This window comes from Gymnoscopelus braueri (assembly GCF_963280865.1).
Source record: "Gymnoscopelus braueri genome assembly, chromosome: 13".
NCBI lineage: Eukaryota > Metazoa > Chordata > Actinopteri > Myctophiformes > Myctophidae > Gymnoscopelus > Gymnoscopelus braueri.
In genome coordinates, this window is record NC_137615.1 from 11332268 (window position 1) to 11359210 (window position 26943).

A 26943-nucleotide genomic window follows, 5' to 3' on the forward strand; every position below is an offset into this window, starting at 1 on the left:
TGGGTGGAACAGGACGAGAAGTGGAAAGTCTTCTGGACTCCACTTCCACCTATTGCGGAGAGTTGTTGGGAGTTGACCAAATGTGGGTGCTCCAAGGCATGTACTGGAAGGTGTAACTGCTTCAGATATGGACTCAGTTTCACATGCCTATGTAGTTGCCCCTGCTAGAACCTATTTGCATGTTTATTTTGCCAGAGTTATTCCCTGTTGTCCTCTGTGTTTTCAAGTGGAGGCCTATGGCTCGGCTTCCCCTCGTCACATCAACGCATCATGTTTTACTTTTTATCTAGTCTATTACTGTGTAATTTTCAGTTGTTACTTTGTAACATTGCTTCCACTGCCTTCCACTGCCATATCTAACAGTGAAGCACATTTTCAGTTTAGTTCCTTAGTATCGTTTGTCATGGTTCCGTGGCTATTGCCATTCAGTATTAGCCATTACTCATAATTTTGGAGCACTGTCCGTTCAGCACCACAACTGTGCTTATCAGCACCACAACTGTGCTAATTTATTCATCTTATTTTTTGTTTCCCCACCCCTTAGTATTTTAGTTAGTAGTTTAAAAAAAACAATATATATATATATATATATATATATATATATATATATATATATATATATATATATATATCCTCCCTTGTGACTGTTACCTTGTCGTGGTAAGGGAGCTTGTTTAGGCCTACCTCAGTGAACCCTGAGAGCTATGCCGGTGGGAGGCAACTCCTGACAGGTCTTACCAAACTGGACAGGTCGTGGGCGAGGAGTCAGACAAAACACAGTCAAACAACCTCTCTTGACAGAGCTTTTTGAGGAACCCAATACATTTCTATGAGAAAAGGTATCATTTAAAGATTGACATCTTGAAATTTCAAGTGGCTGTGGGCGGTTTCTTGTCAAATGACCTTTTGAGACGGCTCATGGCAATTTTCATGCTTGTATCACCAACTAAATGATTTCTTAAGCTTAACTAGTCCACTAAGGTGGTGGCCATCTTGAAAAATGGCCGCCATCTTGACATTTCAAGTAGCTGTGGGTGGCTTATTGTCAAGTGACCCACAGAGACTGCTCATGCCAATTTTCATGCTTGTATCACCAAATGAACCATTATATAACTTAAATGCTCCACTAAAGTGTTGGCCATCTTGAAAAATGGCCGCCATCTTGAAATTTCAAGTAGCTGTGGGTGGCGTATTGTCAAGTGACCCACAGAGACTGCTCATGCCAATTTTCATGCTTGTATCACCAAATAAACCATCATATCACTTAACTGCCCACTAAGGTATCGGCCATCTTGAAAAATGGCCGCCATCTTGGATTTTTGAGTGGCTCGATTAAAAAAGTCAAAGAGTTGACCTAAAGGAATGTTCATGCCAATTTTCACGCTTGTATCACAAAGTGAACGATTGTTCCTACTATCCGCTCTACTATTTGGAGGAACAACAGATTGAACTACAACTTTTATTAATATACGAGTAACAACTTTGACTGTGTGTAAAAAAGTGTAAATATTTAAAAAGTGACTAGAGAACTATTCTTTGGTAGAATTTTTCTATTCGTACCCTTCCAAGGTACGGTGGGTGTGGACTCCAGGCCCAGCTCTAGCCCTTCCCTCAGCTCGCCCGCGTGCTTCACCAGCAGACGGAGCAGACGCAGGGTCGCCATGACGATCACGTCGTCGTTGCTCTGCTTGATGTTCTGATTGGTCAGCAGCAGCTTGGGGTCGTCCTCGTCAATGTGCACCTGAGAGTAAAGAGAGACAATCAATGGTTATGGAGGTGTATGAAACTATGTTTTTCAGATTTCATATTAAATAAATGATTCACAGGAAAACGAAAATACATGCAAAATTCAAGGTTCGCTTTATTTGTCATTTACAGGCTTGCACATGAAACGGAAATCGTACCAGCAGTGCACAATAAAATAACTATCAATAAATAAAAAATAGGCATCAAATCCTTTGTAGTGCCTCAAAAGGAACTAGGATACCAAGTAAGCAAAGAACCCAGCATCTCCCTAAAAAAAAAAACATGTTAAGTTTGCTAACTAAATAAGATTTGCAGTCAGAAAAAACGAATCTCTCAAATGGCTCAGATGAAATTTCCACGTAGTCACCACCACCACCACCACAGTACGCGAGGCCTCTCACCTGTCCAGCGTTGAGCTTGAGGAAAGTGAAGTAAGCCCTACAGGAGACTCGGTACAGGCTGAAGATGCGGTCCACCACGCGCCGCCACACCCTGATGAGGCCGTCGGTGACGGGCTGGCCCGCCTCCGCCAGCCAGGGGCAGGAGGCCAGCAGCTGGCGCCAGATGACGTCCACCATGTCGTCCTCTTCGTCCTCCTCCTGCTGCAGGGCCATGTCCTCGTCCTGGAGGGGAGTCGCGCATACTCATCAGCAGGAAAATTCTCATTCTACTACCGGTACTCTGCCACCAAAATGTGGAATGCCCCGACCCCATCCCTTAAAACCAGGAACGCATCTGTGTAAACACTTTAACCATTATTCTGTACTTTGGCTATTCAAAAATAGCAGATATACAAGCTCATAGCGCGGCACCGAGTGCCGCGCTATGAGCTTGTAGATCTGCTATTTTTTTTTTTATCATGAAACTTTGTGCAAATCTTTGAATATATACATTTTTAAAGCAAATCTTTGCTTCTTGGGGTCCCTGGAACAATATTTTGAGATGGGAGGGTCCGTGGACAAATACATATTATTTTGGGTGGTCCTTGACATGACAGTTTATGAACCACTGATACATAGTAACATAAGAAAAAAAAGACATGTGTAGAATCCACAGAAGCAAAGTTTTGAGTTACAAATGTTTGCTTTACAAAAAATAAAAATAAAAATAAAATATAATATATTCAAAGATTTGCACAAATGTAATGTTCAAAAATAGCAGATCTACAAGCTCATAACACGATGAGCTTGTATATCTATTCTTGAATAGCCAAAGATATCTAAAAATGACAGATGCGTTCACGGTCTTAATGGGTTAATAAATGTTAACCCATTAAAACGGGCGTGAAAATTCATCCATCAGGAGACCACAACGGGAGGTAAACGCAAATATCCCATTTTCTTTATTTATGTTTTAGCCTAAAAATGTCTGACTGTACCTTGTGCCGTTTACATTCCTGACTAATAAAAGTATTCAATCAATCAAGGAGAACAAAAAGCCCTGTTAAAGTTAGTTGCGTGCCGGTGTCACGTGTTGAAAATATTTTTGACACGTGACTAGGCCTGTCCCCGACTAAGGATTTGTTTAGTCGACTCTAATTGGCGACTAATTGCCAATAGTCGACTGGCAGTCGACTAATAAAATACATTTTATTTCAAAGGGCCAAGTCTACACAGTTTGTTTTGTCTCCAGCAGAGTTTCTAGTGTCTCTATATCTCTCTGGAAGAGGTTGCACATGAACTCTGCAGCCGCACTGAGGCGCTCTAACACAAACAATACCAATACAAAGACGAGGAATAAGAAGAATAAAGTGGAAGTTACGTGTGGTTGCAGGTGTAGACTTGGCCAAAAAACAATTTAAAACATTTTTGGCCCTTAAAAAAGGGCTAGAGTCGACTAAGAGACACTTAGTCGACTCGGACCCCCCGCGACTAACCAGTCGACTTGTCGACTTAGTCGAGGCCAGGCCTACACGTGACACAGCTAAGTATAAAATAAATCAGGCTATGGTGAGACAAATACATTTATCATGGTGGAGCGTGGAAAGTGGGCAATCTGCCCAGGACATTAATTAATCCTAACCTACCTCTGTGTTTTAATGGGTTAAAGTGATTCATTAATATATGATTGCAGAAAGAAAACAAGTGTCTATAAGTGTTGATCTAAAATCAGATAAATCTGCGAAAATCTTTCAAAGGTGGAGGAAATATGAATTAAAGAAATTTGATGTTAAATGCAAAAGCTAGGGGGTGGCAATTGCCATCCCCTGTAACCCCAAATGACACCCCTGCTCAGGGAGCTTACTCTGCTTCTTCTTAGACTAGACAATATATCAGAGTTAATATTAGACTGTATACTGTAGGTTGTTCTAGGACACATCCATTTTTATTCTGCCAACCACAACAACAGGGGCCGATAATGTCCGGCAGACAGTTACCTGGATACCAGCGGGCCGACACATGGCCTGTCCCAGGATGCTGAAGATAGCATCTTTGTCTTCTTCACTGGTGGCGGCGGGAAGCAGCTCCTCAATGTCTTTCTTCTCCCCAGGAAGGAGGGGAACGCCCTCCCCTTGGCTGCAGAAGGAACAAGAGAACAACTAAATAAAAGCTCATGACTCATCTGACACCAAACGTGAACAGTAATGGTGATAAAAGTTACTGGAGAACGGAAAGAGTCAGACTGAATGCAACCATTTCAAGTTTAGCTCACTCACACACCTAGTTTTATTTTAATCCATGTAAAAATCCTATTCCTGAACTGAAAACATATGAGGGCTGATCAGAAAGCTTTAAGTTGTACCTAGTGTTCAAACAATTAGTCGGCCATTTGGTAAAAAGGATTTGATTCGACTGCGGGATAAAGTTATGAGGCCAATTCTAAGGACAATTTCTTAGACAAAAAAAACGCACCTTAGAGTTATCGGATTCCATGTGATTAATTTCCGTTTCCAAAAGGGAACGCCGGTCAACAAAGTATATACCAGTGGTTAAATGAAGGCTAAGACTTGGAACTTTTTGTCCAGCCTTGATACACAGTAGAATGTGCCACCTTTAATAAGCCGTACTGTGGATCCTACATCGTCTCCACTAACCTGGCATTGTCAACCACCTTCCTGCCCCAGCGATAGGCCCAGCTGGCCAGGGCAGCCCAGGACTTGGCCACTTCAGGAGCTTGGCTGGTAGACAGCTGGTAGAGCTGGCCGAGTACAAAGTCTGGCTCCCCCACACCCACACTCACTGGAGAGACAAAAAGACAGAGAGAGAGAGCGATTCTAAAAACTGTCACCAAGTCACATGCTACTGTAAGTAAGTAGCAGTAAGAATGCAGACAATCTATCTATCAAATCACCAGCGAACTCGAAACAACTTGTATACAATGGCTTCATGCAACAATATGGTGCTTTTCTGTGGAAGCACATGAGGTCCTTCACCTGTTGTTTCTGCAGTGATGCGAGGGATGCCCTGTTCCACCAGGGGGAGCTCCAGCAGTGCAGCGATGTTGCAGCTGAGAGGCGACAGGCTGCCTGCAGTGCCGGCGTTGCACGTCGTCAGAGCTCCAGATCGCTTTACCACCTGGACCAACAAATCAATCACACACAATTTAGGCATTTAGCAGACGCTCTTAATCCAGAGTGAGGACAACACAAGAGATATTACATCAAATGCATAGAAATAGTAATTAATAATAAATGAATACATAAGTAAGCCAAGAATCTAATAATAAACTAATGCATAAGTAAACCAAGAACCTATAATCAGCCTGTACATTGAAACTATAAACACTATAAACACACAACAATGACCTGGCATCTGTCTACATAACATGCTATCCAAGTTACACGTTAGCCTTTGCATAAGCCTGCAAGGTCGTCAAGGAAAGTGCTACGGGCTGAGGTGGAGTCTGAATGGTGACGCACAACATCGTCATACACAAACCTTCCACTAATGTCACTGTCCGTTCATCTAAATCCGAATGGACCCTTCAAGGGTCTGTCTGTAACACTGTGGAACCAAGGTTCCATTTGTGCCCTCTCAGAGCTAAACGTTAACACTCTACCTGTTTAAGCTGCGGGGTGAGGTCCTTCCAGTCCGCCAGGAGCCACTTGCACAGGGTGAGCACCGAGCGACAGGCGGCACGATCACACTTGCCCTGATGGCAGTAGGACAGGGCACACGAGCTCAGCATCTCCATGGCCGCCATGGACTGACCTGTAGAAGACAAAGAGGTTACACAGGTGTGGTTAGATGTCAACCATTTCAGGGACCGTGTGGAATGTGAACTCGCCAGTTCACTTTCTTAGCAGTCAAAAGTCATTAGTATGATACATAGGAACAGGACAGGTGTAAGGTAAGCCAAAAACGTATCAAATTAAAGGACAACTTAGTTTTTTTACAACCAAGGTTTGTGTTTTAGATTGTAATTAAAGTAAATAAAAGATGAGTGTTAAAATTAAAAAATGTACTGCTTTCTATAGTTTTAGCAATTTTCGCGATCTTTTTTACAGTGGGCATTCTGTCCGGTGGCTAAATGTCTTTTTTTACACAATAACCCAGCGTTTTCTTTATTATTATTTACAGTAGCTCTTCTAGCCCCCAATAACTCACATCTGGCCATCAAAGACCACAGGACCTTTTTTATTGTGTAAAAAATACATATTTAGCCACCAGACAGAATGCCCCCGCCCACTGTAAAAAATATCGCGAAAATTGCTAAAACTATAGAAAGCCGTAAATGAATAAAAAAATAACACTCATCTTTTATTTACTTTAATTACAAGCTAACACATAAACCTTGGTTGTAAAAAAACAAAGTTGTCCTTTAACTTTAACCCATTGATACCTGGAACGCATCTGTGTCACTTTAGATTTCTTTAGGCTATTCAAAAATAGCAGATATACAAGCTCATAGCGCGGCACCGAGTGCCGCGCTATGAGCTTGTATATCTGCTATTTTTGAAAAATCGAGGGAAAAAAAATTGTTTTTTTTTTTCAAAACATTGATAGGATTTAGAAGACATTTCTAGAATCTTCTCAGGTCTTAATGGGTTAATGAATGCTATGGTAAAACCTGCTATGCCTTCATCTTATTAGTGTGAGGCGCCATACGTTTTTCTTTTATCATGTCCTCACCTGCAGTACAGAGGACTTTGGCTTTCTCTATTTGCAGCTCCGGCCCCCACTTCTCCCCAATCACGCCCTTCAGACTCAGTCGCTTGAATGCGTTGCTCAGCTCGTCGCCCTCCACCTCCTCCTCCACCTCCTCTCCCTCCTTGCTCTTCTCGGCGTCGCTGCATTGGCTGAGGAGCCGGGTGGCCAGGGCGATGTTGCCCTGCTTCCGGGCGAACTTGACGGCGGTCAGACACAGCTCCATCAGGTGGCCGTCTACAGGAGCAGAGGAACCTGTAGACCAGAGTGTTAACCCATTAAGACCTGAAGCCGATTCTAGAGATGGTCTTCTAAATCCCAACAGTTTTCTGAAAAACGTTGGTTTCTATATCAGGGGTGCGCAATCTTTTTCATGTCTAGGACCCCCAAAATGATATGTATTTGGCCGCGGACCCCCATCTCAAAATATGTTGTTCCGGGGACCCCCAGAAGCGAAGATTTGAGTTAAAAATGTTCGCTTTAAAAATATACATATTCAAAGATTTGCACACGTTTTCTCGATTTTTCAAAAATAGCAGATCTACAAGCTCGTAACGCGGCACTCGGTGCCGCGTTACGAGCTTGTAGATCTGCTATTTTTGAATAGCCAAAGTGTAAAATAATGCTTTTTTGCTCAAATCAAAAAGTGACACAGATGCGTTCCAGGTCTTAATGGATTAATGAAAGCACTTTGACATGTCATCTGGACACTAGCATGTACAACATCACATGCACACTACATGCATGGAGATCAAACACTGCAGACAGAGTCAAGAATAAGTTCTACTAAGTGGGTCACCGGACCATTTGGCTTCATGTTAGGGACGTGTTTTGCGTTCTTCAGTTCTATCATTTAAACAATCTGTGTTTGAATCAATGTTATAATGAACCATAGAAGTCATCCATCTGCAATTATAAAGCTGTGGCTTTGTAGAAGACGAGACATCCATAGGAGGGTCTGTATGTGTTTGTTCAGGGCTAATCTCACAAACCGCTGGACCAACCAGCACCATATCTTGTGTGCACGCCGTCAGTGGGTTATTTTTTGTCACATATTATGCTTTGTATTTCTCAAAATACTTTAAATCTATAATGTAAGTTAATGGGGCTCTGCTCTGGCCACATGAAGTCATTGGTATAAGACCCGGTCTCTTTTTTTATTTACCTTTCAGTTTGAGCAGCAGCTGTCTTTGGAAAGTGGTGTATCTGAGTGCATGGAGCCAGGGCTGGACATCCTGCTGCTTACAGGAGCTGAGAGCTTCACTGTACAGTGGGATCACACAGTCCTACAGAGAGACAGCAAAATATTAATCATTATAAGGCAAAAATGCTTGAACCAAAATGCTGGACACTCAGTAAACAAATATAAAAATACATAAGAGTGTGCAACACATGATCTAGACACATTGTCTAACGGAAACAGCAACTCTCAAGTCTGAATCATCGAAAGCCAAGGAGTACAAGTGAGTTTTCAAACGTGATTTAAACAAAGGCCAGGTTTGAGACGCTCCAACATGGGGTGGAAGATCGTTCCACAGTTTGGGCGCTAAAGCGGAAAATGTCTCCTCTGGTCTTCAGCCTTGGTTGTGGGACCCTCAAGACCCTTGTAGGGTTATTGGTCGGTAGAAGCTATGATATGTACATTGCTGCCAACCCATTTAAAGACTTAAAAAACAAACAAACTGAATCCTGTAACGAACAGGGAGCCAGAGGAGGGAGGCAAGACAATAATGTGAATTGGGCTGTTTCCCCTCTTCTGGGGATGTCATTATAACTTAGCAGAATATTTCCACTATTCACCGTACAACTAAGTATATCAGGCGCAAGTGTTTAAAATGCCGATAACATGTACGTCTATAGGCGTACTTCACAGCAGACTCCTTGGTTATCTGTAGGCCTACCATTGTCACATTTTAAACGGTGTGTGTGTACCTCTTGTCCGGTGAGTGTGTTCTCCAGGGCAGAGGCACAGTGCAGCTGCATGGTGGGCAGGGTTGGCAGGGAGTCAGACAGTGTGAGAGTAGACAGACGCAGTGGACCCAGAGAGATACGCCCCGTCTGCTTCAGGTAGCGCACCAGCGTACTGCGGAGGACCACAATCACATTAACCCTTTAAGACCGGCAACGCATCAGTGTCATTTTAAGATTTCTCTGGCTATTCAAAAAATAGCAGATATACAAGCTCATAGCTATGAGCTTGTGTATCTGCTATTTGAGTAAACCATTTTCACTTTAACCCATTAAGACCTGGAACTGTGTCATTTTTAGATTTGAGCTAAAAAAGCATTATTTTACACTTTGGGCTATTCAAAAATAGCAGATCTACAAGCTCATAGCGCGGCACAGAGTGCAAATGTGTGCAAATCGGGAAAATGTGTGCAAATCTTTGAATATATATATTTTTAAAGCGATCATTTTTAACTCAAATCTTTGCTTCTGGGGGGTCCCTGGAACAACATATTTTGATGGCGTCACGGCCAAATACATATAAATGTGGGGATCCTTGACATGAAAAAGATTGAGCACCACTGATATAGAAATATAAGTTTTTCAGAATACTGTTGAGATTTAGGAGACATGTAGAATCGGCTTCAGGTCTCAATGGGTTAAAAAAGCAAATGTCAGATCTACAAGCTCGTAGCAGGCACTCTGTGAGCGCTATGAGCCTGTAGATCTGCTATTTTTGAATAGCCCAAAGTATAAAATAATTCTTATAACTAAAAATCTAAAATGACCCAGTATGCGTTCTCGGATTGAATGGGTTAAACAGACTACAGGCTAGAAAAGCCAACATGGACAGTGAAGCAGTGAAGTATAATTACTCAAGTACTGTACTTAAGTACAATCTTTAGGTACTTTTTACTTTACTGGAGTATTTCCAACTTTCAATACTTTTACTCCACTACATCTCAGAGACAAATATTGCACTTTTTATACAATTATTTGGAAACTTTAGTTACTTTGCAGATTTAGATTACAAAACATGCATTAACCACTTCAGCCCCATATATACTTCAAGCTATTTGAAAATCTACAAGCTCAGAAACTCACTCTGATGTTGCCGTGGCTTTCTGCTCTTGCTGGTGATTGGCTGTCGTCATGGCACTGACGGAGCTGCGAAGGAGCTGCACCTCGATGGCCTTCTGAAGCTCTGAGGGGTCTGGACTCAACGCCGATGGCAGCAGACGCTTTAGATCTGACATGCACAGTGCACACACATGGTTTAAGAAACAAATAATGATGCAATAAAGACAAAAAGATGCTTCCAACAACACAATAGTGCCTGGTTGTTAAGTGGTGGTTTGACACGCATCTTCAAACCAGCAGCAAAGAAGATACAATCACCACAGTTTCAAGGTGGGCAGTGGGCACCCAAGTCATCAATTGAAATTGATCAAACTTAAAATCGAATATTCTAGAGCCCTCGACTATTCTACAAAATATCAAACAGACGAACAATAAATCAACTACAATTTACTGTACAGTAGCATTAGCCTATATTTTGGCTGTCAAAAATAAATAAATAATCGATGACATTAAAATTGAATTTGGAGAGCCACGAATATTCGAACAACCAACGAAAATCCGGCGGCGTCCCTAGTATCAATTCAGTATCCAACCAAAAGGTGAAATACAGTCACTATCTCCCCTTCTGTCCTCGAGTTATGGCGTTAAATACGTTTTGAGAAAACGTTAAAATGTCACAGTGAAAACTACCTACCCAGCTTGTCTTTGGTCGTGGAGGAGTTGAGCAGGCCGTAGTCCTCTCCGGGCAGCAGCTCCAGCTGGCTGCGGCACTCGCCGAAGTCCCCGTCCTCGAAGCGGCTGAGGGCCTGAATGTAGTTGAAGTCGGCCTTGAGGTGAACGCTGGCCAGGTTGGGGCTGTTCTTCTTCAGGGCCTGGATGCTGGCCTGCCACTCCTGCACCGAGGGCCAGTCGCAGAGCGCCACGTAGCACTGGCAGGCCTTGTTGACCAGGAAGTTGAGCACCTCGGGGGAGCACTCGCTGGACTTGAGCAGCACCGTCTTCCTGCCTTCGCCTGGAGAGAGCGGAGGTCACAAGAGACTTGAAACACCACAGCACTTTCTGACTGCAGAGAGGTGTCACACGCATGTTTATTTGCTAGGTCAGGGGTCTTCAACATTTTTCAGCTCAAGGACCCCTTAGCTGAGAGAGAGATGAAGCAGGGGACCCCCACTACATATTGGATAAAATTGTGCTGCAGATTAAACCATTTCATAGATTTCATAGATATCTTTATAGACTTGTTTGACAGCACTGTCATCAGTGTACAGTATGTTGGATTCATGTATATTTTCAGACATTTAACCACTCGAACCGTCAATACTTAGTAAACTTGACCTTTCACTCTGTACTTGGCCTGCGCTTTTTTCCCCCTCTACACCAAACCTTTTTGCCAAATATAGCAGATCTAAAAGCTCACAACGCCTTGAGCTGCGAGGCAGCTTGTAGATCCGGCTATTTTTGGCTAAAGTTCTCCTCAGAATAGGGATTCTAGAGTTCAAGATTCTAGAGTTCAAGTGGTCAATGTAAAACATAATCATCCGATCACAAAGATTCGGTGGCCCCCCAGTAGTAACTCTGAGGACTCACTTGGGGTCCCGGACCCCCTGTTGGAAGACCCCTGTGCTAGATGAACAACAAAGCATGACTACTATCTCTGATAGTCAGGACAATAATTATGCGTTGGTGTGGTCGCATGCAAAAACTAAGATGGACTGAAGTGACAGCATGTGTTTTGCACTGACCGTTGCCCGTGTGTTTGGGGCTGGCGCTAGTGCTGTTGCTGGAGTTGGACAATTTCAACAGCGTGCGATCGAAACTTTTGATGGAACAGTCCATCCCTGTGACGGCACACAGCTGCTCCTGGTACTCTAAAGCTGCCTTCTCAAACCTACACGCACACACACACACACACACACACACAGAGCAGACAATAAATCAGTACAGTAGAGGCTACTTAAGCAGACTCAGCTGCAGTCCAAGGAAAGGCAGACATGACGAGAGAAACCAAACAAACAGTGAGTGTCCTCACCGGCCCATTGCCTGCAGGGCTACAGAGAGTAGCCAGGGCAAGCTCTTGCCAGTGTTGTACAGGCTCCATGCAGCCACGCCCTGGATGGCCTCGGGACAACGCAGCTCACACAGGGCCTCCACCAGCATCATCAGAGGAACCTCCAGCTCTGGTCCCTGTGTGGGACGGCACAGATTGGACAACAACAAGAGGGTCAAGGATAGCCTGGCACGGGTCAGACTAATATCACTGCGTAGATATTAGTCTGGAATCTCTGTGTGGAACCTGCATTTCCAAGGGGGGGGATTTAAAAAAAAAAAGCCTCTGGTGATAAACCCGCCCCATTTTTGCATACTGGTTCCTGATTGGTGTCCCACAACTTCGGGGGCAGCGAAATCCAATCACAACCGAGCGGGGCCAAACTAATCTGGCGAGGGCATTTCTTTTGTTGCCCTGGCAGATTTGTCTGGTTTCCAGGCTAGGTCAAGGAGTCTAGTCATCCAACTAACATTGGATATGTTGGTTGCAATGAATTATTTGCATTGAACTTGTACCTGGGCGCTGCTGTTCTTTATCTCTGTGAGCAGGTCGAAGCCATGGCGCACCGTGACGGCGGGCTGACCCGAGAGGAGGCCCACCCTCATCAGTGCCAGGCGGATCCTGGTCAGCCAGTCCTGACATGTCTGACGGTTGGTGTAGAAGAATGTCCTGATGCCCTGGACACAGGCAGGAGAAAGGAATCTTGTCATTACGTTGTTCAAAACGGTGCACGGTGTATGACTGAGGCTGCAATGTGGCCTTACTTTAACCACTTAAAACACCCAAGCATGGGAAGACTTTCGCAGAAGATATTTAACACCATTAAAACCGGGAAAGCATCTGTGTCATTTTAGACCTTTTACGTTGGCTATTCAAAAATAACAGATAAACAAGCTCACAGCGCGGCACCCATTTTTGAACATTTAAAATCTTGAAAGTGAGAACTGCTGATTTAGAAGATATTGGTAGAATCGGCCTCATGTTTAAATGGGTTAATGTAAAACAAAAACAGAAAAGTATAGAGCCCTGAGGGACTCCGCTCAGCAACGTATGGGGTTTAAGTGGTTAAGGAAAAACATTCTTAAGGAAAGTGTGGACCCGTTATGAAGTAATGAAAGCAGTTATTGCGTGCATGTACTGGTGCCAAATGAGAGTGAAGGGTTAGGCAAGATTCCAAGGGGCGTTGGGCTGGCAAGGTGCAGGCGGTTTATAGATTCATTGTATAGTGTGCAATAAATATTGTGCGTTTAGCGTCGACAAGGAGCACTTGTAAATGCATGGCATGGCACTGCGGGCCTGCAGCGTCGCCCCTTACCTTGGGCGGGGCGGTGAGGGCGTTTGCACAGCCCTCGTAGGCGTTGTACATCAGTTTCTCCAGGTTCTCCAGGTACTGCAGCAGCAGAGCCAGTCGCAGCTGGTTGGAGTGGTGGCCGTCGCTGTCGCCCCCGGCACCGCTCCACGCTCCCAGTTCCTGCTGCTCCGGGTTCAAACTGTGGGCAGCCAGGCTCCGGATAATACCTGGATGGAGGCCGAGAGAGCAGGGTGGAAAACAAGAGAGAGAACGATTTAGCCACGGTTTCTTTCCTGAATGAGTAAAATTAACTGTCTAACGACCTCTAAATGCTAGTTTAAGTGTTTGGTTCAGCAGGTTTGGGTCTCTATTCTGCATCGTCATACATGCATATCTCCAAGTATAGATGACGATCCATAGGAATTTGTTCAAATTGGTAAATACCTCAATAAATAAAGTGAGGTTTGTCAAAAATGCATGAATGAATGAAAAGTCCTTACATTCCCTATAATGCTCAGGTTATTAACCAAAAATTCTGCAATTGATAGTTATGCCTGTCGAGTACAATACTGTGGTTGATGTGACAATAAAAGCAGCCTTCATGTAGTGTTTATGCTGTGCAGTTTATTCTGCTTATGGTGCACAGCAAACGCAGGCATGCGCCTCTCTTACCCTCGATAGTCTGGAAGGTGTCCTGCGCGCGGCCCAGCGGTGTGCGGAGCTTGGAGAGCACGGTGAACTGGGCGGCCTCCCACACGGCCCACTGCCACACTACCGCTTCAGTCTTCAGCAGGGCCCGGGGCATGGAGCCCGGCGTGTTGCCGCTGGCTCCACCCTCTGCACTTCCTCCTCCACTGCTGCTGCTACCTCCTCGGCCCTCACGCTTCTCCAGCCGCTGGCAGCTGTGGTACATGCGCTCCAGCCACGGTTCCTTGCTACAGAGACACACAGAGACCAATATATTTAGTAGAAGACTACATGGGGGAATTGGAATAACGACTAAATTGGTAGCCTTTTCTTTTTTCTAACACCGATATGGAATGTGATATTGAAGATGATTCAATTTAACATAAAGTGATACACTCTCCTTGATTTTCCTCAAGAAGGGAGCTCTTAACATTCAGCAATACTGCAAAATTCCTGTTGCCCTGATGTCAGTGATATCAATGACTGGATGTGAACAAATAAATGTTTGCGTTGATGGAGAAGGAATATTTTAAGACCACATGTAGCCCAGCTAGCATCGATCAAGACCCTATCAGAACCCCGCTCTCTCTCTCTCTCTCTCTCTCTCTCTCCTCATCAGCAGCTTTCTATCTGTCAGAGACAGACAGACAGTGAGTGAGCCGTACCCCCCACGGTGCAGGGCTCCATACAGAATGAAGCTGATGAGGTCACTGAAGTCCTGCGGGTGGAATGTGCTGCTGGGGGACCGGCTCATGTGACGACGGATAGCCAATGAGATCTCCCCGATCTCTGGGTGTCTGTGGTTACTGTGGACACAAAAACGATCTCCTGATTACATTTACAATGCTGATTTGTATATATATATATTTTGATATGTTGTATTAAGTATCAAGTTAAGTATCAAGTTGAAACACTTGTCATGTCGATGATCCAATAATATCCATCTTAGTAGAGCAGTATGCATCCGGGATGTTACATATACAAGAGCTACTCTCGACTTAGCAACAAGAAATCCTACAGCTAGTCAGCTACTCTAGACTATTGATTGATAGAATACTTTAACAGTTTGCAAAGACAAGCACAGGGAAGTACAGTTCAATACAAGGTCTGTTAAGAGGATTTTAAACCCAAGAAAGCACTACCATTGGGGTCCTTTGTACTCATCGAAACATTTAATGACAAATATACACTACTATGCAAAAGCATCATATAAACAAAAAATATGTACAGTAAACAAACTAACTAAGCAACAAGAAATCCTACAGCTACTCTAGACTAATCAACAAGAAATCCTAAATTTCTGCTCTGAATAGGCAGATGTGAAGTCTGACCTGAGAGTCACGTCCAAGGGAATTGTCCTGAGCAGCTTGCCGTAGGCCTGCCGCACCCTCACAGCTGAGTGCACCAACTGTACCCGACATACATCCACACACCTGAGACAACACACACACACACACACACACACACACACACACACACACACACAGCATGATGAGCAAACTGGACAACTACCTAATAGCGTGTGCTATCACAGAGGCAACACCACATGCGTTTGGGAACTTCTCAAATTTGAGTTCTCATATCTAAAAATGTGGTATCAAGTGTTAACATCAATAATGCTCTGGTTAAAACAAAGTCACCCCAAAATATTGTTTTATAAATACTAAAAAATACATTTTTTTGTTTTATTGCTGATTCACTGCCAGCATTGGCAGTCCGAATGTGGCGCATCCCCTGCAGGGGTCAATATTGACTTTGACAGTAACATAAAGAGCTGTATGTCTGTGCTCTTACCTTTGCAGTAGCTCTGTGGACAAGGATGAGGACAGGACCTGAAGGCTGTTGCAGGTCTGAAGGCAGACTCCAGGGTCTTCATTCAGGGCTGCAGGAAAGACGAGGCAAAGCTCAGACCGTTTCAAATAACAGGACAACTCCGAATCCAGTTCAATGAAATTGAACTCAAAGTACAAGTAGTCCTGAAGCAAATCGTTGACAAAGTCAAATCTAAATCATTCTAACAGGAAGAATCACCAGCACTCAGAAACACAGAAATATCCTTTAGGTAGATTTTATTTAAGTACCGGTAGTCACGGGCAGCATACGTATGCCTGCCTCTCTCTTTTACGAGGGAGCCCTGTTCAGTGTAGCAGCAATACAAAAAGAATTTAAAGAATTTAAAGAGAGCAACACAGGCATATGTATAATTCAAATAAATGAAATAAAAGTTACCTAAAGGACATTTCTGTGAGTGCTTGTAATTGTTCCATTTGAATTAACTCTTCTGAGCGTAAAGAAACCACTTATTGAGACTCGACTTGTGGTCGCATTCGTTACTAGTAGTCAAAATGACACCATAATCTTGCATTTATGTCATGCCATCTGTTGGCAGCCTCACCATTAGCCAGAAGGCCTTTGCAGAACCTGTTGAAGGACGGCAGAGAGAAGAATGGCACGTAGGTATCACACTTCTTCATCAGTACCGAGATCTCCTGGGCCCATGTCAACAGCAGCTTCCTGCACAGTGATGACAGCACGCACAAACACACACTGGCTCAGTATTGACTTCTGATGGCTGCATACCAATTGTGGAAGCTTCCAACGTGAGTGGCTTTGTGCCTGTGTTAAGTAATGCCTCTGTAGGGTTTTATATGCATCAGTGGGTAAAGGCTGGGCGATATGGACAATATCTAGTAAGTCTCATATCATGATATTGATCAATTATATTGCCCAGCACTAGCAGTCGGTGATGTGACTCATTCCAGTTGTGGAACCGTAGTTGCACCCAATCTTCTTATAATTTCAGTTCATAATATATGGGACCATACAAGACCATAGATAAGAAACAGGTAATAGCTCAAAATAAAGCACGCACATCCACAGCACATTTAAAAAGTCAGGTACTAGGCAGAAGAAAACATCACAAGTCCTCCAAAGGTATAGTTTATTACCACCCAGATGACATTTCGAGCCTGGAAGCGCTTTTGTTTAATTTGCAAGTAACAACATGACAGCCATTGTATGGTAACCTTTGTGCGTGTGTGTGGGTCTGTCACAATAATTACATTATCGTCTTATCGCAATTATTTGAGAGCAATTATTTTGCATAATAGTCTCCATACTGAAAAATGTTCAAATAGTTTCAAACATTTAAAAAAAGCGTCAAGTCATTTCTTTGTATATTTAGGTTATTTGTCATATCTGCCCTGTGCAACTTCAAAGCCAAACAGAAATGTAATTTTTATTCATATGCTCCAGTGTTCAACGACAAAAACACATTGTCGTTAAACACATTGTCGTTAACGCAATTATTTGTGTGACAATTAATCGTCACGTAAAATTTCTGAATCGTGATAGCCCTATGTGTGTGTGTGTGTGTGTGTGTGTGTGTGTGTGTGTGTGTGTGTGTGTGTGTGTTTGTACCTGGCCTCGGGGTAGAGGTGCTCCCTGGCCAGCAGGCCTCCCAGCAGGCTTAGCAGCGTGCTGAAGTGCTTCTTGGTTGCCGTGGTGACAGTGCTGATGACGGCGCCGTCGAACAGCGACGGAGACGAAGACGACAGGCTGGAGGAGATGAAGTGCTCGTGTCTGCAGACGGACAGAACAGAGCAGCTTGGTACACTCGTGGTGAAAACGGCAGTGCATAACTATAATAATGGACCGGAGGCTCTTAACACATTGAGTGCCAGGGCTTTTTTAAAACAGGGTACAGTCGGTGCCTGGATTTTTAACCATTTTTTAACCTTTTTCAAGTAGTCACAAAAAAATGTCAGTGATCACCGACCTCAAGGTGATCCCCTCATTACACACATAGAGGTCTCGTACAATCGGGGGAAAAAAAATAAAAACATTAGGTAATCCGCTCCATAGTTGCAGCCAGTTGAAAATAGTCGAAAATAGTCAAAAATACATATTTTAGAAAAAAAGTACACAGGAGCCGAGATACAGGCTTTTGAAGTCATAAGTTAACCAGGAAGTGGATTGGAGTCTAAATCTTCGAAAAATGATATCTCCTGGTGCTGTGAATAAAAAAAAAAATGCAATGCATGGCTTCTCAAAAACGGTCCGGACCGTTTTTGGCACTCAATGTGTTAAAACATTTACATTTCAAGGACCCCCAAAATCGATGCATTTGGCTGCAGACCCCAATCTGGAAATATTTTGTGTCAGGGAGTCAGGGACCCCCAAAAGAGATTTGTGTCGTTACATTTTTTCAACGTTGTTCAACATTTGACAATTATTCAAGTTTTTTTTTTATAGACGATCTACAACCGCACACAGACTTTTATGCTAGAAAACAGCACTAAATAGACAGACTTGCTTTAGGACTGGTGTGTGAGTTACCTGGTACAGTGGGAGTAGAGGGTGAAGAGTACAGCGTACTGCACAGCAGGGTGGTACACCGCCAGCTCAGAATGCACCACCATCAGGTTCTGACTGAGCAGGGCAAATACCGTTGGGGACAGAGCCCACATCTAACACACAACAGAGACACAAGCTGCTTAAAAATGTCAAGAACCAGAGAGAGAGGTGGTGGCGTGCTGTATGGTGCAATAGTTGATTGAACTAATCCATTTTAATCAATTAATTAATATAACTTAATAATTTAATAATCTATCCCCATTTTGGTCAGGTAGGCAAACGTTTTTAAAGAAATCCACAAATAGTGAAAATAGTCAAGCGTATAAATGGGCTATTTTCACTATTTTTGCATGAAAACATCGTGCGGCAGTACAAGCACAAAATAATGCTTAAAGGAGGAGTTCACCCAAAAAATGACTTATTTCATATAAATTGCACGCCCCATGAAGCCTTGAATTCATGGATTTATTTTTGTGGCATTCCTAAGCCAACAATTTGATGACCGTGTGTATTTCCGGTAGGAGACACAAAGAATCTACTTTGTGTCTCCTACCGGATACATTAGTCGGTAGGAGACGGGAATCAAATTATTAGCTTAGGAATGCAACCAAAACAAAAACAAATCCATGAATTCAAGGCTTCATGGGGTGTGCAATTGATAGAAAATAAGTAATTTTTTCGGTGAACTACTCCTTTAAGTGGTTAATCGATTCGTTGATACATAAAGAATTGTAAAAACAAACGCGCTTCTCTATTATTCAATTAAATCAAAAAAGTAATGGATAGAACAATTGCTAGGGCTGCAACTATCGGTTATTTTCTTAGCGCGTCGGCATCTCACCCCAATCAGGGAGTTCTTGGTGTTTCCGATGGTGGTGAGAACGTTGAGGTCGAAGATGAGGGTGAACTGGGCGCGCTCCGGGGACAGCGTGAGGGAAGAGAAGGCCGGGTGCTGGATGTCGGGGCAGGGGCTGACGGGGGTGGGGGTCTGGCCGCCGGTGTCCAGGGAGGCCATCAGGCTGTCCAGTGCACACGCCATCTCTCCCAGCACCAGCTTGTAGGCCGCCTCCAGGGTCGGGATGTTCTTGAGGCTCAGCAGAGCCTGGTACACACTGTGGGTGGCCGACATCACCTGTTTGCAGCACAGACACGCCACGTCAGGAGGGCAATTTTAAGTAAGTAAGGAGTGACTATATTTAAACATCACTGGTTATCAAAGTGGGGGCCACCAGAGGGCCAATTGGAAAAGGAGGAAGTGGGAGGAGGGGAAAAAGGAGAAATACGCTAAAAAAGAAAGTTTATTTTTTAATCAAATTCAATTTGAGTAAAAAAGTTATATCAGAAATTGTGTGTGCGAGTTTAACCACTTTAACCCCCTGACCCTCAACACCGGAGCACCCCAGGGATGCGTGCTGAGCCCTCTCCTCTACTCCCTGTACACGTATGACTGCATAGCCACACATGTCTCCAACACCATCATAAAGTACGCGGACGACACGACAGTGATAGGCCGAATCGTCAACAACGACGAGTCTGACTATAGAGAGGAGATCAAATCACTGGCACGCTGGTGCCGGGAGAACAACCTCTCTCTTAACGTCGACAAGACCAAAGAACTGATCGTGGACTTCAGGAGGCCGCGGAGAGACCATGCGCCCATCCTCATCGACGGTGCTGCAGTGGAAAGGGTCAGCGAGTTCAAGTTCCTCGGAGTACACATCGAGGAGGACCTCAAATGGGAGACGCACTCCACACACGTGAGGAAAAAGGCTCAGCAGCGACTGTACTGGCTCCGCCGCCTGAAGAAGCTCGGAGTAGGACATCGCATCCTCAGGCTGTACTACAACAGTTCTGTTGAAGGCATCCTAACAGGCTGTGTCACGGCCTGGTACGGGAACTGCACTGCCCGAGAAAAGATCAGCCTACAACGAGTAGTGCGATCGTCAGAGCGGATAATGGGAATCGAGCTCCCAGAGCTCCAGGAACTGTACAAAAAGCGGTGCGTGGTCAAAGCCAAGCGCATCATCAAGGACAAGCACCACCCAAGTCACAGACTGTTCAACCCCCTACAACGACCGCGACCGGGCAAGGGGCTCTACCGCAGTATCAAGAGTTCCACCACCAGGTTCTGGTGTAGTTTTGTGGAAAGCCGGGCCCCAGACCCGGTTACTGGCATGGTCCCTCGCACCTTGGCCACCTACCAAGGCCGGAGATTTAAGCCAAACTACAAAGCTCTTGCAAAAAGAGGTCATAACAAACGCTACGACATTAGGGCCTATAGGTCCAATGCATCACCCCCACGACAGGCACAGCAGCAAGGCAGTCGCCAACACTCTGCTCCCGCCCCTGCTCCTCGTGGATGGGTCAGGTGGGACGGCGTAGGTGATCCCCCACGTGAGGGGCCTCCAGCAGAATGGAGCCCTGACAGCAATCACACTCAGAGCAGTGCATCTGCACCCAGAGCCTACTCCCCCAGGCGCGAACCAAAGCGCCATGGCAAGGACGGACGGCGCTACAGAGAGTGAGATAAGCTGATGTCTCTCACTATTGTATGTATGTGGTGGCATGTAAATGCAAACCACTGAAGTTGTATTGACAACACATAACCCCTGAGTTGTATTGCTTATACATGACCTTATAGAAAGTCATGACACATGCTGTGTGATAATATGCTGATAGTGTGCCTGCTTAAATGATACTGTATCAACCTATATCCACGTGCTGCTAGATAATATTTTATCAAAGTATATCCATGTGAAGCAGAGGTAGTTTTACATGATGGTACAATATATGTATGTATGCTAAAGAGTACATCTTGTCCCTGGTGATAGAGTACATCTTGTCCCTGGTGATAGAGAGTTCACCCAGTCTGTAAACTCTATGTGACTCCATGTGTTTTTGACACGGTTCCCCAAACATTGAGGAACTGATTCACGACCTGCATCCTCCCCAAACTGTGCATTTGAGGCCAGCACAAGGATGCTGGCCAAATATGGTAAAAAGTACATGTTGTCATAAAAAACAAGGGGGTACCTTTATGGTACATAGATATGACGCGACGGACTATGGTATATATGCTGTCGCCCGAAGATAGTTGGAGGCTCTCTCTCTCGACTCTCTTGCAATTTTTGCTGAAGACCTGTATTGTGTTGTGACAACTTTCTGAACTTGGGTTCTGTCTGTCTCTACCTCAGTATGTGACTCTACCTCTCTCTGAGACCCAGTCTCTAACTTTGCTTGTAACCTCATTTCTTAATAAATACCACTTTTTGTTATAACTTTTACAACTTCGTCAGCATCTACATTTTTTGCCTCCCTCGTGAGCGTTCTACTCTACACACGATCTAAGACATCTGAACCTTTTGCCTGACTTATCCAGTGGTGAGTACAAAACGTGGCTGTGGCTATGTTGAAATTATTCTCCTGGGTGTGATAACTGTGGTTGCCGCGGCGTTAGCCTGCGGCCCGGGCCGTGGCCCGTGCCTCGAGTGCCCTGTGCCTCGAGGAGTACGAAAACAGTTATATATCACCAAGGCTCCTCTTTCTCATGGGAAGAGGAGCTCCACTTACGGAGACACATATTGAAGTACATAGCAATCTTTGTTCTGGTAATGGTCATTGGTTATTGGTTTCTAGCTCTCTTTGTTACTTGGTCTATAAAAACAAGAATTAATGACATTTAAAGTCATGGTGTTCTAAAACAAATGCTTTAATTGTTAAACCTAGATGGGAGAACAAGTCAGTCTAGTCATTAGCTAATATATAATAAGGTAAATGTTATATCGGTAAATATAATATTGAACATTTATATAAAATATTGGTAAATATTGTTTAGCTATAAACACCAGTGATCATCCCTTCTATTTCTGACTGATGAATAGACTGCAGCTAGAAGTAGAGACATTTCCTGCTAAAGGATAAAATAAGTGTAGAGCACACGGCACATTGGTTTTAAAATTGATCTCCCAATTCACTACTAGATTAGCAACCTTATAGTGGATACTTGGAGGCGGCGTGGGTAAGGTGTAAAATGTAAGGGTCCCTGCCCCGCGCTCTCAACATGGCGTCACGAACAGGATACTAGCGTTGATTATTGATTATTGATTATGGATTAATAAAAATTAATTAATCAAATTTAATTGAAATTATTAATTTTTGAAAACTTTTTGAATTAATTAATTTTAATATACCTAATTGTATAACTGTATGAGTACCTAACCATATAATTATATTTGTGTATATACTATTGAAATTTTAATTATTCAAATTAAATAACATTTATTAATTTTTGAAAACTTTTGAATTAATTAATTTTGAATGGGCTTAACTGATTGTAAATGGTTAAAGCTAGTTTTAAAATACAAACCAAAGCGTGATAGCACCTTACTTAGATCACTGGTGACTGACTTGTTAAATACTTAGGAACAATTATTGAAGTTAGTGAAATAACTGCTAGGTGGGGGGCTGGGACTATCTGAAAGAAGTTGTATCCATGAGAATCCTTCAACAGAGTGAAGCAAAGGCTTATATGCGCAATAAGCAGCTTTGAAAATAGAGTTAAAATATCTTTGCGAGAAACTCAGGATATGTTACACAGTTACACTTAATTTAATTAATTAACTACCAATTAATTAAAATAAAATTGAGTTATATACCTATCCATCTTACCAGGAGCAATACACTAGCGAACTAAAATCACATTAGAAGTCGGGAAGTCCCCCGTCCACCCTAATGGGCGACGGTTCCCGCTCGTCCTCCTCTGTGGCCACCACGGAATATGGGGACGATGCGAGTGTCTACTCAGCAGACACAATCGACAGTGGATCATCAAAAGATGATCTGCTATGGGGATGGGATCAGCTTCCCCCACACCGCAACGGGGCTTCGCCAACGTTCGAAGGAACGTTCGGAAACAAAAGCCCCACACTGGAAAGCATTGCGCCCGAGGACCAACTTCCCTCCTATGCCTCGGCTATACCTCAAGGGGCAGCTGTCTGGCAGGAGTCGAGACCTAATGCGCCTACATGGGATGCAGCCGAAAGAGGGGCCAACTGGCCACGGAGTCGAACTAAAGTATTCTACGAAGAACCCGGAGGACAATCCGCCTCCGCAACCTTGGACATTTCCCGACGGGAAAACCTTTCGACCAGCGCAGTCATGAACCGAATAGCCTTTCAACAGTTGAAGCTTAAGCTGTTCAGACTGCAAGGAGACCGAACCAGGCTGATCAAGTCAGCCGACCCTGCCCTATCTAGTGGGGCAGGCGCAGCCAGAGCCGTAGCTCGAGCGGCAGGGCCGGCCTACACCCTAGAGTGCCAACAGATGTTGGCAGAGAGGCTCAATCGTCGTCCTCTAGACAGGCTAATGGTCCAGACTGGAGCAGATGGCCTGGCCCAAGAAGACTATACTGGCTTAGGAGACATCGGCCTGACCGATGTCGATCCAAGGGAAACCTATGCGTATCATAGAGCCAAGGTAGAAAGATATTACCGAAATGCTCTCCAGCAGGCGCATAACCTTGGAGCGGGAAGGGTCGTAATGACCCTCAATGGTGCTGGAACTTTCCAGTACTACATAGATCAAAGCATATGGTGCTTCCTGAACACTCTGGAGGACGCTCAAGGCGACCCCAGGATAGACCCCTTGGTCCCTGAGAGATTGTTAGCCAAAGCTAACAGTCAACGTGCTCAACTTGCTCTCAGGAGAGTGCAAGTTGATGCCACGAGCTCCCCTCTGCGGGGCAGCTCAGAGTATCCGAGTCTCCCCGATGAGGGAGCTCAGGGCGCTCTAAGCGTACCACCAACCCCCGCCGGAAGGTGGGGGGGTTATACGGTTCAGGACCTAGTGGCCTTAGGGCGGGCTTTACGAAGCCATGTAGCTGGTACCACACCACCAGCGGGACGAACTCAGGAGGAGGGGGTCTCAAGGACCTTCCTAAGACCCCAGAGTCCTTTTACCCCTATTCAGGGGTTGAGAAGACCGGAAAGCCAGAGTAGAGTCCCTACTCTTCAACTGCTTTCCCTGGCGTTAAATCAGGCAATTGTTTTTAACAAATCTCTTCAACTGCTCTCCCCCCAAAGAGAGGGAGAGGTAGGTTCCCCAGGAAGGGGTGACAACCTACCACCTCCAAACGGAGTGAACGACGGGGAGAATATGAAGAGCGTTGGCTCTCAAACCCCCAACTCTCATACGAGAACCGGGCTACGCCAGCCCGAGGAGGGCCATAGAGCCCCCGAAACGTAGTAACAAAGCGTACTACGTTAAGCATGGCAGTGTGCTGACTCTGCTTGAAGGACGAGCTATCAAGGCTCAGCTTTCCGTACCGTACGAAGCCAACACAAACAGTGTGGCCAAACGGTCGGTCAGAAAGGTGAAATAATGTATCACCAAAGAGGGTGTGGTGAGTTCATGGGACGAACCACACACCCTCCTGAAGTTGCTCACCACTGTTAACCTGGGGAGGGAGGCAAGGAGATTCGTGCCAGGCACTAACTCAGATTCTCCCCTCTCATTTCTCCCAGGTGAACAAGTGTGGGTGAGCCGAGAGCCCCTGCTAGGGTGCCCATCCAAGAAGTGCGAAAGTGAAGACACTATAAAATAGGTAGTAGATTCGCAACGGTTGATTTTAGAGGACTTTGGTATAATACAAATAGACCAGGTTCGAAAGACCAAGTAACTTAGGAAGCCAGCCATGGCCTCGTGTGCGAGCGAAGATGGAACAGGCAGCTGTACGCAGCCCCTGAAAATTCCATTTGCATTTGCGTGCGCCAGACAAAGAGTACTCTTGTGTATGTCTCCTGGAGCAACTGGTAAATATGTCTATATGGGTAGATGCACGGGGGCGGTCAAGCAGGCGATGGAAGGGTATCTTCCAATCGAGGGTCGAGAGATGGAACTCATCCAGTGGACCAATCTGGGTCCTGACAAGGCCATGACCCGTTGTGCTCTGTGCTCAATGGAGGTAGCCAAACTCAGGTGGGAAGGCGCCGGTAGGCAGAAGCCCCCGACGGTCCCCCGAGGTGGGTCCTCTCCGATGGGTGCCAACCATGGCCCCGACACCCTAGGGCCCAGAGAAGGTCCTAGAGGCTGCAGAGTCATGCTCTGTGGGCCCTGTTTCCGTAAGTACGGTTACAGGGTGATCCTGGGTACTTACCCACCAATGAATGCAGCAACTGCGCAGCAATGCGAATGCAAATGGACCGGCCTTGTGCTACACAAGTGCCAATTACACCTGAAGGTCACATTGAATTCAGGTGTATGCATGACCACAGGACGTGGTTATCTGCAGGCTGGGTCCACTCCGGTCCGCAAAGCGCTGCACGACCGTGACGGTCTCCGGTTCTGTGGAAGCATGGAGGACCTCTCGGGCCTTTTGGCCACGGACTTGGAGAGAGGCATCGAAGAATGCTACCCCTGGTTCAAGCCATCTAGGCATTCAATACATCTGGCTCAAAAGGGTTCAGATACCGTGCTCATTGCCGACACCCCCACCCGCCGTAAGGTCTTGGGGAGCGATGCCAGAGGACGGGAAAATCCCAAACTTGCTGGGAAAGCACTCCTGATGGATGTGCCAAGCCTGATCCGGAGCATGTTGGCAGTAAGAGGGCACCTACGCACAGCTCTAAACCAAGCTACTCCGTTTAGTGATCCTCACTTTCGGGCCGAGAATTACGACTGGTACACCGAACACTCCATGCACAAACGTAGATACGTTACCAGGGAGGAGCTGGTCTGGACCATTTTGGTGAAGGATGGACCCTGTGTCTCTAAAACCGGAGTACCGGGAGAGAATCTACGACTGGGATCCACAACCATAGCCAAGGCCTCAGACAAAGCCTTCCACTGGGTAAAAATTACCCTGCTGCTAGACATAGCCCCGGGTACGGGTGACGTGCTCAGCATGCATGTGGACATTGATCCTGAGGAGAAAATAAAACCCAAGGATCTGCTGCCCGCAAAAAGGGTAACCATCACGGATGGGTCAGGGCCCTCATGGGGCCGAAAACCCGGAGTTGGAGTATTCAGACGATCTCCGTTCTCTAAATGGAGTAAAAACGGAAGTAAAAAGTGATCAAAGACTGTGTGCAGCCAGAAGACTAACCTTTTGTCCCCGCTCCTCCCCAGGTCAGATGACCGGAGGCTCAGAACGGGTGAGGGGGTGATGGCCAGTCTGTTTTGCTGCACAACAGAAAATGACACAGAAGATGAGGGAGATCAAGTCTCCCTTGAAACCCTCGTAACCCTCGTAGAAGGGTCTTCCGAGAATTCCCTCCTTACAGTGAATTCGGAGGAGGATGACAGGGTGGAAGGAGTGACCCCTGCGGTCACTCGTGGTAGAACCACCGTAGCCAGATGGATTACTAAACATCTGATACGATTCACCCTGTCCACTATGCTAATAGTGATAATCTTAGGGTTCATTAGAGCCCTAATGTACCCTCAAATAAGGGTAGAGTGGGAGTACTTGACTCCAAAAATCGAGACCAGGAAGGGACCCAGAGTTCAATTCCTGAGTATACTAAGCCCTCTGCCATGTCCACCTCTGAATGAGAGTGTAGATTTGTACTGGCAAGGCTGGAGAAGATTTCAGACCGAGGCTCAAGGGCGGATGCTCATGGCCAATCACACTTGGGAGCCTACACCTGATTGTACGTCCGAGGAGGATACTCCCGAGTGTTGGATCCTGAAACCGGAGCAGTGCA

At 45.1% G+C, this 26943-nt stretch overlaps 1 protein-coding gene across 3 annotated transcripts in view; it reads right to left on the reverse strand.

The window, feature by feature from the left end:
- Nucleotides 1-26943, reverse strand: part of smg1 (SMG1 nonsense mediated mRNA decay associated PI3K related kinase) — an 84745-nt gene that overhangs the window by 30923 nt on the left and 26879 nt on the right. For all 3 annotated transcript variants that reach the window (XM_080448473.1, XM_080448472.1, XM_080448471.1), the window contains 23 exons: nt 19083-19373; nt 18224-18354; nt 17306-17467; nt 16281-16399; nt 15680-15767; nt 15217-15318; nt 14551-14691; nt 13871-14133; nt 13223-13425; nt 12423-12584; nt 11890-12044; nt 11603-11748; nt 10555-10872; nt 9885-10029; nt 8766-8916; nt 7999-8119; nt 6819-7088; nt 5746-5897; nt 5120-5261; nt 4781-4925; nt 4124-4262; nt 2148-2369; nt 1561-1741 (listed from right to left, as the gene is read on the reverse strand). In XM_080448473.1, the coding sequence (XP_080304599.1) occupies nt 1561-1741; nt 2148-2369; nt 4124-4262; nt 4781-4925; nt 5120-5261; nt 5746-5897; nt 6819-7088; nt 7999-8119; nt 8766-8916; nt 9885-10029; nt 10555-10872; nt 11603-11748; nt 11890-12044; nt 12423-12584; nt 13223-13425; nt 13871-14133; nt 14551-14691; nt 15217-15318; nt 15680-15767; nt 16281-16399; nt 17306-17467; nt 18224-18354; nt 19083-19373 (3949 nt within the window). The remainder of the gene's footprint in view (nt 1-1560; nt 1742-2147; nt 2370-4123; nt 4263-4780; nt 4926-5119; nt 5262-5745; nt 5898-6818; nt 7089-7998; nt 8120-8765; nt 8917-9884; nt 10030-10554; nt 10873-11602; nt 11749-11889; nt 12045-12422; nt 12585-13222; nt 13426-13870; nt 14134-14550; nt 14692-15216; nt 15319-15679; nt 15768-16280; nt 16400-17305; nt 17468-18223; nt 18355-19082; nt 19374-26943) is intronic.